Source organism: Mizuhopecten yessoensis, unplaced genomic scaffold (assembly GCF_002113885.1).
Source record: "Mizuhopecten yessoensis strain PY_sf001 unplaced genomic scaffold, ASM211388v2 scaffold7629, whole genome shotgun sequence".
NCBI lineage: Eukaryota > Metazoa > Mollusca > Bivalvia > Pectinida > Pectinidae > Mizuhopecten > Mizuhopecten yessoensis.
This window is the reverse complement of record NW_018407143.1, coordinates 132,877-148,655: the sequence shown is the minus strand read 5'-3', so window position 1 is coordinate 148,655 and position 15,779 is coordinate 132,877. Positions and strand designations below refer to the sequence as shown.

General features: G+C 39.3%; 1 protein-coding gene across 1 annotated transcript in view; it reads left to right on the top strand.

Moving 5' to 3' along the window:
- The window catches only part of LOC110454008, a gene marked incomplete at its 3' end in the record, with an annotated part of 185,417 nt that overhangs the window by 47,429 nt on the left and 122,209 nt on the right, over positions 1-15,779 (top strand). The window contains exons 8-14 of the mRNA XM_021503294.1: positions 399-574; positions 1,679-1,817; positions 4,713-4,824; positions 5,768-5,838; positions 6,313-6,360; positions 7,885-8,007; positions 11,870-11,932. Of these exons, the coding sequence (XP_021358969.1) occupies positions 399-574; positions 1,679-1,817; positions 4,713-4,824; positions 5,768-5,838; positions 6,313-6,360; positions 7,885-8,007; positions 11,870-11,932 (732 nt within the window). The remainder of the gene's footprint in view (positions 1-398; positions 575-1,678; positions 1,818-4,712; positions 4,825-5,767; positions 5,839-6,312; positions 6,361-7,884; positions 8,008-11,869; positions 11,933-15,779) is intronic.

Genomic DNA, 15,779 nt, shown 5'->3' with positions numbered 1-15,779 from the left:
ACCAATTTGAGAAGGAAAATGACATTGACCTACTTACAAGGTCACAGGGAAAAATATGTCAAGCAACTTCTGAAGAATCAAAAAGCATAGAATCTTGTAATAATATTTTGCTGGTAGTTTCAACAGATGGAGCCAACAAAGTTTGCGAGGGAAATATTTTTAGTGCAATATAATATTTAATGAGAATATTTTGCTATGACTGCTTAAATATTCAGGTGAGCAATACAGGCCTTCTTGGGCCTCTTGTCTAAGCCTGCAGAATGACAACAAACCTTAGGAATTGAAAAAAAGTGACTTTTACCTAGTTCAACTATTATGATAAAATTTTGCTGTAATCTTGCTTTCACAAAAAAGTTATTTTTTTAATATTAAACATACCTGATTGTTTGTTCCATCAGCTCACAGCGCAACCAGTATTCGGTCTTCCCTACAAAGTGAAAACATTTCCCTGCCAGACGACGGAGTGTACAGTCAGTACGATGATGTAATTGCTGGCCTTGACCAAGACATGGATAATGTACAGACTGCCATGCAAGCCCAGGAGGAAGGCGAGGAAAGAGCCGTCAGTCGTGATGTAAGCGCTGATTATCTATATAGGCCAGTACCAATCTCTTCCCAATTCCTAAAGAGTAGGTTTACTGGCCCCAGTTTCAAAAACCTTCCTTAAAACAAATTTTCCATAAAACGGCATTATAAAAGGAAATTTGTAAGTTCATGAAGATTTCCTTTATAAGTTCAGTATTGCTTTCCAATGGATATTTTCAAATTAGTGAAGTGTGGTATGTCTATCAGGTGAAATGTAGTATGTCTATCAGGCAAAATGTGGTATATATCTATCAGGTGAAGTGTAGTATGTCTATCAGGTGAAGTGTGGTATGTCTATCAGGTGAAATGTGGTATATCTATCGGGTGAAGTGTGGTATGTCTATCAGGTGAAATCTGGTATGTCTATCAGGTGAAATGTGGTATATCTATTGGGTGAAGTGTGGTATGTCTATCAGGTGAAATGTGGTATATCTATCAGGTGAAATGTAGTATATCTATCAGGTGAAGTGTGGTATATCTATCAGGTGAAGTGTGGTATGTCTATCAGTTGAAATGTGGTATGTCTATCAGGTGAAATGTGGTATGTCTATCAGGTCTATTGTGATTGGTTTACCATATAAATATGAAGGCACTTGGAATACCGAGGAACTTTCACGAGATGGAATATAGTAGGATGAAGCGCTTATCAGTCACTAATGTGTTTTCTGCAAGGTTATCTCACCTAAGATTTTCAGAACATTTTTGTGGTCACTGTCCTCCTTTTTATTGACAAAACAATTTTGAAATAAATGTTGCATGAGCAATTGGTGCTCTAAAAAGGGCATCAAATGGTTGATTTGGTGATATTTCGAAATATTTCTTCTTCAGAACTGTAAATGCCACATATTATTGATATTCTATGTCTCCTGATGTCTCCTGTATTTAAATAAATCTTGTCCTTGTCAAGACATTCCTTAATAGGAATCTGTTTATTACATGAAAACCTGTCATATTAATAATAATGATAATAACTTGAGGTTCTTATATACCGCTTTATCACAAACCTAGTTCGTAGGTCGTCTCAAAGCAGTTCACAAATTATTATCTGTGGTTATATTGATGTAGTTCACTTCACATTAACCTGTTTTTGAAGGCCAAGTCATCTAAAGATCTGCTGGAGGAAGCCAGGAGAATATCCAGACCTGGGTCTGAGTCGATGTACAAAACAGGCAAAAAGAAGGAATCCCCAAGGAAGAAGGAGGGAAAAAAAGATGGCAAAAAATCTGCTAAAGGTAGGGGAAATATAACAGGACAAGAGAAAGATTGATATAGGTTGGAGAAATATAACAGGACAAGAGAAAGATTGATAAAGGTAGGAGAAATATAACAGGACAAGAGAAAGATTGATAAAGATAATTCAAAAGTGATTTAATTAAAGGAGACTTTAAATGGCTAAAGATTATCATTATATTCTGATCTAACTCGCAATTTCATTATTTTCATCTTTTAGTTTTATCTTCCACATTTTCACTTTTACCTTGAAAAAGAATAAATATTGTGAATTATAATATCTTTAGCTTGCCTGCCCGAAGGGCAAGTTAGCTTATGCCATGGCACAGTGTCTGTCGTCTGTCCGTCAACTTTTCATTTAAAATGTTACTTGTCCTGAAGGGCTTAGTGGATTTTACCTAAATTTGGCCTGGATTATCCTCAGTCAAGGAGTATTCAACTTTGTATAAGCTGAGAATGTGTCCCCCCCCCTTGGGTCAGAGGGGAGGGGCCCAAAAGGGGAAATCTAGGTAAATCTTTAAAATTCTTCTACCTCTGTACAATTGGAGGGATTTTAACCCAATTTTGTCTAGGACATCATTTGTATAAACGGAGGATTTGGTTCTCCTGGCGGCAGAGGGGCGGGGCCCATTTGGAAGAACATAGGGGAAAATGTTTAAAATCCTTCTCCTTCTGTATAAATGAAGGAAATTTAACCAAATTTGGTGTAGAGCATTTTGAGGCAAAGGGGACTACATTTTGTACAAATGAAGAATGTGGCTCCCCTGGGGACTGAAAGGGCGGGGCCTTATATAGGGGAATTTTTAGGTAAATCATTTAAAATTCTTCTCTTTCTGTACAAATGAAAGAATTTGAACCAAATATAGTCTAGAACATCTTTTGGCAAGGGGAATTAAATTTTGAATAAACGAAGGGTTTGGCTCCCCTGGGGGCAGGGCCCATTTGGGAGAACATAGGGAAAATTGTTTAAAATCCTTCTCCCTTTGTATGAATAGGGGGGATTTAAACCAAATTAAGTGTAGAGTATCTTTGGGCAAAGGGGACTCCCTGGGGGTAGAGAGGCAAGGCCCTTATAGGGGTTATTTGACCATGTTGCTTAAGGTAAATTCTTCTCTTGAATAACGTGATGAATATCATCCATATATTGGAGTATTCATCGGTGTTGAGGATTTAAAATTGTTCCAGTTGAAGGGCTGGGTCTGAGGGGCGGTGCCAAAAAGAATTTTTGGACATTATCGAGATCCCCACCCTATAACCCTGTTAACAATTGCTGAGCATCAAGAAACGAACACAATCATGATATAAGAATTGACCCTGTGGTCTGGACCTACCCCTACAGACTTAATTCCTGAGCCATTACTTTTAAACGATTGAGATCCCCATCCGATAATCATATACATATTTGATAGACATAAAAAGATAAACACAGTCATATTCAATAATTGACTCTGGGGTCTGGTCCCATTCCTTTGGACTTAACTATTTTGTCATAACTTTGAAATAGGCGAGATCCCCACCCCATATCCATATCCATATATATCATACCTGGACATCAGGAGATGAACACAATCATGATATTACTCTTGTATCTGGCCCCACCCCTTGCCATAGGGACTTAATTTCTGGGCCATAACTTTGAAATGGTTGAGGTCCTGAACCGATAGCCATATATACCATTGCTGGACATAAAGATCCAGGAGAGCAATACAAGCCCTATGGGCCTCTTGTATAATATAACTGTAAAGTTCTTCATTTGGTTAGATCCAAATATCTAAGTGATGTTAGCAAAGGGATGGCTGTAAGTAGGGATAGCAACACGTTATTTGTGTATTTGTTAAAATGAATACAATGAATAAAATCTGTATTTATAGTCATGTACTGGTTGCAAACTAATTCTCGTGAAAATAACCTTATTGATTTTAGAACAAGTTCTGTTTATCTTTTGCATTTTCAGAGTCATGTACAGCGACAGAAGTATAAGGTTTATAAATTTAGGTGATTAATACAGACGGAAACATGATACCTATATGTAAGATTTATTGGGTCTTCTTTAATTTTTGTTTTTTTGTTTTTTGTTGTTTTTTTGGCAGCAAAATTGCATTAATACAATTACTGAAAATTACAGCTCTTCAAATTTCTTATATACAAAGAGGTCAAATACTGAGTGTATAAAGTTTAAAATTTGTCCAGCAGTAAGTTCAGCCACAGATCTCAAATACAGACTTGACCTCATATAATGTGACTGGTATTTTTAGCTCACCTGGTCGGAAGGACAAGTGGCTTATGCCATACCGCAGCGTCTGTCGTCTGTCCGTCCGTCCGTCCGTCAACTTTTCCTTTAAAACCCTACTAGTCCTGAACGGCCGGGTAGATTTTGACTAAATTTGGTCTGGAGCATCCTTGGGCCAAGGGCACTCAATTTTGTATAAATGGTGGGTTTGGACCCCCTGGGGCCAGAGATGCAGGGCCCAATAGGGAAATGTGGTTAAACCTTTAAAATCCTTATTCTACCATAGGGATAGAGGGATTTTATCCTAATTTAGTCTTGAGCATCCTTGGACAACAAGGACTCGCTAGTCAAAGGGGACTAAATTTTGTATAAGCAGAGGGTGTTGCTTCTGGGTTCAGAGTAACAGGGCCCAATAGGGAAATTTGAGGTTTAATTCTTTAAAATCCTTCTTCTGTACTAATCGAGGGATTTTTTGTAATAAGAATAATTTCCCATGGTTGCTTTATTATCCAGGTGAGCGATACAGGCCCGCGATACAGGCCCTCTGTGCCTCTTGTTTATATATGTTATTATGTTGTGCAAAAGGCTCTTAAGAGCTGAAATAACAAAAAGCTACTGAAGTGACTGAAAAATGTTGACACAAGGGAGATAACTTTTGTGATTTCAGACAAAGCAAAGGGAAAGATGAAAGAGAAGGAAGATGAGACAGAGGTCAAACCAAGGGTAGAGAGAACAGTAGATGAGATCATTGCTTCGCTCCGGGCCCATTCAGGGCAAAGGTGTGTGGAAAGAAGGTGTTGTGATAGGTGGTATATAAAGCACGACACCAACACCTCCAGACTTAGTCAGATTGCACAGGTTTTGGGATTAATTTGTTCTTCTCACTTGTGAAATATTTACAGTAGGAGCTACTCAATGTCTGGCTTATTATTCTGAATTATTTTGGTTTCGTTTTAGATGCTGATAAAGGACTCCAACAACTCCATCATTTACTAAATGTTTTTACTTAGTTTTTGAGTTAATAGCTTTAACACTAGTGACAACTAGATTCATAGATTCCAACCTGAACCAGTGTAGCAGGACAACAACACCCCCCGACTTCTGACCCTATATCAATCTGCCCACCACATATCAAAATCTACCAAAACTAGACGTTTTTATCAAGTTAAATTTCGGTAGATTTCATTCAATAAAAAATATGTCAACTATTACCGATTCAATTACTCTGAGGCACTGTATTTAATGGGAACAAAGTTTAGGTAGGGATTACAATCATATGAAACACTTGCTGATTGGCTGATTTAGTCGTGTGAGTCCAAGATAGGTTGGAGATTTAAACATTGTGTGGTTGAATGATTAAGACATTTTGTAAAGGTCTGATGACAAAGGAGATTTTAGATTTCTTTGTTTCAAGAGATTTCAGACATTATTGATGACCTGATTGTTATGTACTCTGTTTGCATTGTAAGTCACTGGTTTTGTGATACATGCTATTTTTAACTTTTATTTGTGAGGAAAGTGCATTGCAAATTAAAGGGGCTGGAAACATTTTATGAAAAATTGCTTTCATGAGTTTTTGGAACACTATATTCAGACATGCTTCAACAAGTTTTGGGACAATTTATTTATTTTGTAAGATTTAAAAAAAAAATGAATTAAAAGCCTCCATATGCCTATGTTTAATATGTTATTTTGAGGTAAGTTTTTGGTTTGCATTTTTAGGAAAATGTCTGAAGCTGACCGGAGGATACAGGAGCTACTGGAGGGTGTTATGTCAGGAGACAGTCTCTATGGTAATAACAAACATGGGTCAGACAGAAAAAAAACCACCTCATTTTTTTTTTCATTTTTTTCCCATTTAATTCTCATTCATATAAATCATTTTTTACTTTCTGGTAAATATTTTGTTTGAATATTTGTACTTATATTTTAATTTCAAAGTCATATTTTCAAAAGATGTTGAAACAGGATGAAATCTTCAGAATTGAAACAAGGTATAAGTGTTATTTCAAAAACCCTATACCTGTGTATTTATGTTTCTATTTAACTGATTCAAAAATAAGTGTTCCTCAAACAGTGTTTATCAGACAAATCTAACTCCTGTTAATGAATTATATCAAAATATTAAGGACACAAAATTTATGAATAAAACCTTATTTCAACACAACTACGTTTATATGTATATCCAGCGATCTGCCTGTTTCTACCTCAGGAAGGTTGATTCCTTTGTATAGGAGAATTAAACCTTGTTTGTTTTGTTTGTGAAGAGGATGAAGAAGGAAAGAAGGAAGACTCTCCAGACGTGAAGAAATCAGGTAGGTAACTTGATTTATCTTTTTTCATTCTACATCAAACTAGACATGCTGTGCAAAATATACTTGAATGTGAAGTTTTAAAAATCTTTGCAATTAGGTCTAAAAAAACTAAAATCAATTAGGTCTTACAAACAACAGTTAAGTCTTACAAACAACAATTAGGTCTAACAAACAACAAGTAGGTCTTACAAACAATTAGGTATTACAAACAACATTTAGGTCTTACAAACAATTAGGTCTTACAAACAACATTTAGGTCTTACAAACAACATTTAGGTCATACAAACAATTAGGTCTTACAAACAACAGTTCAGTCTAAAAATAAGGTATAACAAACAACACTTAGGTCTTACAAACAAGTAGGTCTTACAAATATTTAGATCTTAGAAATTATTAGGTCTTAGAAACAACAATTAGGTCTTAGAAACATGATTAGGTTTTACAAACAAGTAGGTCTTACAAACATTTACGTCCTAGAAACATTTACGTCCTAAAAACATTTACGTCCTACAAACAATTAGGTCTTAGAAACATTTAGGTCTTACAAACATTTAGGTCTTAGAAACATTTACGTTCACAAACAGTTAGGTCTTAGAAACAGTTAGTTCATAGAAACAATTAGTTCATAGAAACAGTTAGGTCTTAGAAACTATTAGGTCCTTCACACAATTAGGTCTTAGAAACAGTTAGGTCTTAGAAACAGTTAGGTCCTTCACACAATTAGGTCTTAGAAATATTTATGTTCTAGAAACAATTAGGTCTTAGAAATATTTAGGTCCTTCACACAATTAGGTCTTAGAAACATTTAGGTCCTACAAACAATTAGGTCTTAGGAACAAGTTCTAGGGTGGTCATATTTGGCAAGTTGCCTGCTGAAATGAAGGGTTATCAAGTTTGTTCAACATAATGACCTTATTTGATCACAGGGGTCAAATGTATTGAATCTTATAACAGGTTTTCTTGAATGAAATTGATTTTTTGAAAAGTTTCATCCAGGTCACAGAGGTCAGATACGTTGTAAACTTTTAAACAACTTCTTCGGAATAACCAAACAACATAGGGTGGTTATATTTTGCCAGTAGCGTGCTCAGATGATGACCTATCAAGTTTGTTCATGTGAATCATCTTGACCTAATGTCAAGGTCACATATGGCCAAAAGAATGTTAATCTTTATATTTCCTAATCTCAATAAACACAATATCTAGGGTGGTGATATTTGGCTAGTTGCATGCGGAGATAAAGGGCTATAAAGTAAAATCAACTTAATGACCTTGTTAGACTTTCAAGGTAACGGGGGTCAAATATGTTTAAATCTTTCAACAGGTTCTTTTGAATGACTTACAGTCATAGATTTTTGTCCACTTTAAGGTTACAATTGTGAGATTAATACAAGGTGAACGATGCAAGCCCATTGGGTTCTTGTTATTTTTGCTTCATGTTTGCGTTGTTTAAGTACTTAAACATGTTTGAATGCTGTTTTGTTTTATTGTCACTTATGTTTTGTGTACACCTTACAACTACAGATACAGAGTTGGAGCTGGATCCCCAAAGTGTTTCACAAACCCCTCAGCCACTAGAGGGCATTAGTGTGTCATCCCCCTCAGGGGGAAACACCACTGTCCGAACTAGTTCATCCGTCATGGAGGGTATGATGTATGATAACCTCCCTTTGTACTAAATACCCATCGGTCACATTATTTGTGACTCTTGATTATAATTTAACCACTATATAGTGCATGTTTCACTGTAGTATAACCAATTTCTGTCTCATCCCACCCCAACTAAGTGCATGTTTCATAGTAGTTTTACCAATTTCTCTCTCATCCCACCCCAACTAAGTGCATGTTTCACAGTAGTTTTACCAATTTCTGTCTCATCCCACCCCAACTAAGTGTATGTTTCACAGTAGTTTTACTAATTTCTGTCTCATCCCACCCCAACTAAGTGCATGTTTCACAGTAGAATAACCAATTTCTCTCTCATCCCACCCCAACTAAGTGCATGTTTCATAGTAGTTTTACCAATTTCTCTCTCATCCCACCCCAACTAAGTGCATGTTTCACAGTAGTTTTACCAATTTCTGTCTCATCCCACTCCAGCTAAGTGCATGTTTCACAGTAGTTTTACCAATTAAGTCTCATCCCACCCCAACTAAGTGCATGTTTCATAGTAGTTTTACCAATTTCTGTCTCATCCCACCCCAACTAAGTTCATGTTTCACAGTAGTATAACCAATTTATGTCTCATCCCACCCCAACTAAGTTCATGTTTCACTGTAGTATAACCAATTTATGTCTCATCCCACCCCAACTAAGTTCATGTTTCACTGTAGTATAACCAATTTATGTCTCATCCCACCCCAACTAAGTTCATGTTTCACTGTAGTATAACCAATTTATGTCTCATCCCACCCCAACTAAGTTCATGTTTCACTGTAGTATAACCAATTTATGTCTCATCCCACCCCAACTAAGTTCATGTTTCACTGTAGTATAACCAATTTATGTCTCATCCCACCCCAACTAAGTTCATGTTTCACTGTAGTATAACCAATTTATGTCTCATCCCACCCCAACTAAGTGCATGTTTCACAGTAGTATAACCAATATCTGCCTCCACCCCAGCTAAGTGCATGTTTCATAGTAGTATAGCCAATTCATGTCTCATCCCACCCCAACTAAGTGCATGTTTCACAGTAGTATAGCCAATTAAGTCTCATCCCACCCCAACTAAGTGCATGTTTCATAGAAGTATAGCCAATTAAGTCTCATCCCACCCCAACTAAGTGTAGGTTTCACAGTAGTTTTACCAATTTATGTCTCATCCCACCCCAACTAAGTGCATGTTTCACAGTAGTATAGCCAATTAAGTCTCATCCCACCCCAACTAAGTGTATGTTTCACAGTAGTTTTACCAATTTATGTCTCATCCCAACCCAACTTAGTGCATGTTTCACAGTAGAATAGCCAATTAAGTCTCATCCCACCCCAACTAAGTGCATGTTTCACAGTCGTATAGCCAATTAAGTCTCATCCACCCCAACTAAGTGCATGTTTCGCAGTAGTATAGCCAATTAAGTTTCATCCCACCCCAACTAAGTGCATGTTTCATAGGAGTATAGCCAATTAAGTCTCATCCACCCCAACTAAGTGCATGTTTCATAGAAGTATAGCCAATTAAGTCTCATCGCACCCCAACTAAGTGCATGTTTCACAGTCGTATAGCCAATTAAGTCTCATCCCACCCCAACTAAGTGCATGTTTCATAGTAGTATAGCCATTTCAAGTCTCATCCCACCTCAACTAATTATAAGTGCATGTTTTACAGAAGTATAGCCAATTCAAGTCTCAACCCACCCCAACTATATAAGTGCATGCTTCATTTGTAATTTAACCAATTTTTAACTATAACCCACCACCCATTTTTGTGCGTGTTTGAGATGCAGTTGAATCAATTTCTATTTCTACCTTCCCCAAATAAGTGCATGTTTGACAAGGATTGTATCAAATTTTATTTCAACCTACCTCAACTTAGTGAATGTTTCATGTGTATTTTAACCAATTTCTGTCTCAACCCACCCCATCTTGGTGCATGTTTTACAGTAGTTTTACGATTTTCTGTATGTGCCTACCCTAACTTAATGCATGTTTACATATACCAGGTAGTTTGAATGATTTCTGTTTCGCCTTTTCCATCTTAGTACATGTTTCACATGCAGTTGAACTAGTTTCTGCTTAAACCCACCCCAAGTTAAGTTATATCATGTTTAAATCTTTTTTTAAAATCAATTTTGTCTCTTTCCACTCTGTGCATTTTTCACATGTTGTGTGATTAAATTACCAATATTTATTTCCCCCCTCCTGATATAGTGCATGTTTTACATACAGACCCAGTCCTCATGTTTCTGCAGCAGAATTTAACTCATATATCCATTCTCTTGTGCATGCTTCAAAAGTAGTTTGAACCCTACTTAACACCCATGCACCTTTTTGCTTTTGGTTCACAATGGGTGTAATTTCTTTTTAGTGTATGTTTCCAATCCAATCACCTTCATCAATAAAAATCCTATATTTTCGTCCCTTGTAGCACATTTACCTTTTTTCTCTTTCTACTGTGTGACCCTGTATGACCTTTGCGTTTATAAGTGAATAAGACTTTAAGAGATACCTATATAAAAATTCACTGACATGTAATGTGTGACAGTTTGTCACCTTAACTTATCTATTTTAGTGCATGCTTTTCACACCTAAACACCTTTCACAAAACTTTGTGGTGTTGAGGGTATCTATTTATTAGCTAAAGTGCATGTCAATGCTGTTTTTTTGTTAAATGACTTCTTAAGCCTGATGAGTAACATCTTCGCCTGACATAAATTTTATTTTTTATATAAGCTATTGTAATGAATAATTTTCTTGTAGAAACGATACGGTTAATGTATTAAAGTCTGTTTATATTACAGCTAAGACAGTATGCTGTAAAGTTGACCAGATGAACTCTCATTGTTTTATTCTAAGAACAGATTTGTAGGTTAAAATTTTAGGCATCACATCTTCATTGATAGTCAGTAGCCCTAACTAACTCTGCATTAGAGACTAGAAACTACAAGGTTTTTATATTTACATTGTTTTGCCAGCAGTGAATAAAAGCTTCCTTATTCCTCTGGCAATAAGCCCAACATAAGTAATGTTTAAAAAAACACTTTTTTTATGGTCCGGAAATAAGCCCACTCATATTTGTTAGAGCTCAGCAGAAATGTCAAAAAAAAGAAGTTTTATGGAAATGTACATTGGCACCAGTAATATAAGGCAGCAGGATAAGAACCAATCTATCATTAACTCATTCAGATCTGATGGTAAAAATCATCTGGTGATTCATTAAATTTTCCGAAATATCAATTAGCACAATCATTATTAAGCACAATATTTTTTGTGCAAATAGTGCTTAAATAAGATTGACACTTAAATATAAGCATTTACAGTATGCATACTTTATGATTAACTTGACCAACATTCAACAGGGATATCTCGAAGGGGATTTAATGGCATGATAAGGATAATCTCCATTGAGGAATGAAGTCAAATGAACTTATATTTGATAAAAGAATTGTGGGAAAAACCAGTATCTGTGGAAAAAGGAAGATATACTGGTAGTATTTAGCAATTTTCAATATATCACAAAGGATATTTACAGATTTAATGGTGTTAAGCGATGTGATAAAAGGTTTGATAACATACGGGTTGGGGAGGAAGGAGGGTATTTTTGTTGATTTTGTGGTACTCCTTATCAATAAATTTATACATATATGACAAATATATTTTGAACAATGATTAAAGGTGTTGATTGGCCAGCATTCAAAACCTTGGCTAAACAATGAATTAATGTGCTAACAAAATAACAAACTTTGTTCAAACCACAAAATTTGAGCCTCACAAAAATAAGTCCTGTGTGAAATGGAATGATAAATAACAGTCTATTTTAAATGCTAGGTATTTGTGTTTTTCTTAATAGGATCAAAGGAAGGTGGGCAACAGGACCAGATAGCAGAGGAGAAGGAAGAAGGAAAGACAGACGGTGAGAAAACCTGTGATATTCCAGATATTCCAGATACAGTAAAAGTGCCATGGCTTTTTGTTTAAACGACTTCTTCTGAAGATCCAAACGGCCTGAAGTCATGATATTTGGCCAGTAGCATCCTATGATGAAGCCCGACAAAGTGTGTGATTAAAAATGACATTGACCCACTTGCAAGGTCATAGGGTTCTAACAGGTCAAAACATTCAAATGACTTCTTCTGAAGATCTGAAAGGCCTAGAGTCATGATATATGGCCGTACCATCCTATGATGGCACACAACAAAGTTTGCAAATGAAAATGACCTTGACCTACTTTCAAAGTCACAGGAGTGAAATAGGTCTAAACCTTCAAACAACTTCTTCTGAAGATCTGAAAGGCCTGAAGTCATAACATTTGGCCAGTAGTATCATATGATGGAGTCTGACAAAGTTTGCGAATGAAAATGACCTTGACCTACTTTCAAGGTCATAGGAGTGAAATAAGTCTTAACCTTCAAACGACTTCTCCTGAAGATCTGATTGCCCTAAAGTCATGATATTTGTCCAGTAGCATCCTATGATGGAACCTGATGAAGTTTGCAAATGAAAATGACATTGACCTTTACTTTCAAAGTCGTTTGTCTGTCATGCGACACCATCCTTATATGAACTTAGCTGTTGATAAAACGATAAACAAATAACAATAAACAAAACTGTTCAACACACTTCTGAATATCTGAAATGTTCCAAGTCCTGCTCCTTTCCCCCACCAGCATCCTATGTTTGAGTTCAACATCATTTGCACATGAATATGCCCTTGTGCTACATATGCTCTCAACGTCACAGGGATCAAACAACTAGCCAATCAACCTAGCTTCACAATATTTGGCAAACAAATCAATGTAACAAAACAAACAGGTGAGTGACACAGGCCTTTCTGGGCCTCTTGTTTACAAGATGCCTCATTATATCCCCCACAATGAAGTTAGGGATGGGGATGGTTTATTAGAACCAACCCGTCTGTCCGGAATATTGTGTCAAGAATGTCTTAAAAACTACAGAAGAAGTTTGTCTCAAACTTAGCATACTACTTCCCTATGATTGTTGGTGACTGCCCCACATAGACCTTGAACCCATTACCAGTGGTGATGGCTAGTGGAAGCAGAATGTCAGATGCCTTATCCACTTGGCCACCGCAGCCCAGTGGTGGAGGGCTAGTAGTAGCAGAATGTCAGATGCCTTATCCACTTGGCCACCGCTGCCCAGTGGTGATGGCTAGTGGTAGCAGAATGTCAGATGCCTTATCCACTTGGCCACCGCGGCCCAGTGGTGATGGCTAGTGGTAGCAGAATGTCAGATGCCTTATCCACTTGGCCACCGCGGCCCAGTGGTGATGGCTAGTGGTAGCAGAATGTCAATTGCCTTATACACTTGGCCAGCGGCCCAGTGGTGGAGGGCTAGTGGTAGCAGAATGTCAGATGCCTTATCCTCTTGGCCACCGCGGCCCAGTGGTGATGGCTAGTGGGAGCAGAATGTCAGATGCCTTATCCACTTGGCCACGGCGGCCCAGTGGTGATGGCTAGTGGTAGCAGAATGTCAATTGCCTTATCCACTTGGCCACCCCGGCCCAGTGGTGATGGCTAGTGGTAGCAGAATGTCAGATGGCTTATCCACTTGGCCATCGCGACCCATTGGTGATGGCTACTAGTAGCAGAATGTCAGATGCCCTTTCCACTTGGGCACTGCGTCCCAGTGGTGATGGCTAGTGGAAGCAGAATGTCAGATGCCTTATCCTCTTGGCCACCGCGGCCCAGTGGTGATGGCTAGTGGTAGCAGAATGTCATATGCCTTATCCACTTGGCCATCGCGACCCATTGGCGATGGCTAGTAGTAGCAGAATGTCAGATGCCCTTTCCACTTGGGCACTGCGTCCCAGTGGTGATGGCTAGTGGAAGCAGAATGTCAGATGCCTTATCCACTTGGCCACCGCCACCCAGTGGGGATGGCTAGTGGTAGCAGAATGTCAGATGCCTTATCCCCTTGGCCACCGCGGCCCAGTGGTGATGGCTAGTAGTAGCAGAATGGCAGATGCCCTTTCCACTTGGCCACTGCGTCCCAGTGGTGATGGCTAGTAGTAGCAGAATGTCAGACGCCTTATCCACTTGGCCACCACAGCCCAGTGGTGATGGCTAGTATTAGCAGAATGTCAGACGCCTTATCCACTTGGCCACCACAGCCCAGTGGTGATGGCTAGTATTAGCAGAATGTCAGACGACTTATCCACTTGGCCACCGCAGCCCATTGGTGGAGGGCTAGTAGTAGCAGAATGGCAGATGCCTTATCCACAGTGGTGATGGCTAGTGGTAGCAGAATGTCAATTGCCTTATACACTTGGCCAGCGGCCCAGTGGTGGAGGCCTAGTGGTAGCAGAATGTCAGATGCCTTATCCACTTGGTAACCGCGGCCCAGTGGTGATGGCTGGTGGTAGCAGAATGTCAGATGCCTTATCCACTTGGTAACCGCGGCCCAGTGGTGATGGCTGGTGGTAGCAGAATATCAGATGCCTTATCCACTTGGCCACCGCGGCCCAGGGGTGATTGCTAGTGGTAGCAGAATGTCAGATGCCCTATCCCCTTGGCCACCGCGGCCCAGTGGTGATGGCTAGTGGGAGCAGAATGTCAGATGCCTTATCCACTTGGCCATCGCGACCCATTGGTGATGGCTAGTAGTAGCAGAATATCAGATGCCCTTTCCACTTGGCCACTGCGTCCCAGTGGTGATGGCTAGTGGTAGCAGAATATCAGATGCCTTATCCACTTGGCCACCGCGGCCCAGTGGTGATCGCTAGTGGTAGCAGAATGTCAGATGCCTTATCCACTTGGCCATCGCGACCCATTGGTGATGGCTAGTAGTAGCAGAATGTCAGATGCCCTTTCCACTTGGCCACTGCGTCCCAGTGGTGATGGCTAGTGGAAGCAGAATGTCAGATGCCTTATCCACTTGGGAACCGCGGCCCAGTGGTGATGGCTAGTATTAGCAGAATGTCAGACGCCTTATCCACTTGGCAACCGCGGCCCAGTGGTGATGGCTGGTGGTAGCAGAATGTCAGATGCCTTATCCCCTTCGCCACCGCGACCCAGTGGTGATGGCTAGTTGTAGCAGAATGTCAGATGCCTTATCCACTTCGCCACCGGGACCCAGTGGTGATGGCTAGTGGTAGCAGAATGCCAGATGCCTTATCCACTTGGCCACCGCGGCCGAGTGGTGATGGCTGGTGGTAGCAGAATGTCAGATGCCTTATCCACTTGGGAACCGCGGCCCAGTGGTGATGGCTAGTATTAGCAGAATGTCAGATGCCTTATCCACTTGGCAACCGCGGCCCAGTGGTGATGGCTAGTATTAGCAGAATGTCAGATGCCTTATCCACTTGGCCACCGCGACCCAGTGGTGATGGCTAGTTGTAGCAGAATGTCAGATGCCTTATCCACTTGGCCAACGCGGCCCAGTGGTGGAGGGCTAGTAGTAGCAGAATGTCAGATGCCTTATCCACTTCGCCACCGCGACCCAGTGGTGATGGCTAGTGGTAGCAGAATGTCAGATGCCTTATCCACTTGGCCACTGTCACTGGGGATTCCTCCCCCAACCTTAGGGGCCAGGGCGAGGCCCAAAAGGGAAAATTAACCAATATTTCAAAAATCTTCTTATTCAGACTCAGAGGTATTACAGTCAATTTCTCTGCATGGATGGAAACATCATCAGGGGCTTTATTTAAATTGTAAATTTCAGGATCCCTGAGCTATCCATTCTCCCTTGGGGAGGGGTAAAGTTTACTATAGTTTATATAGGGAAACAACACTTTTGGGTAT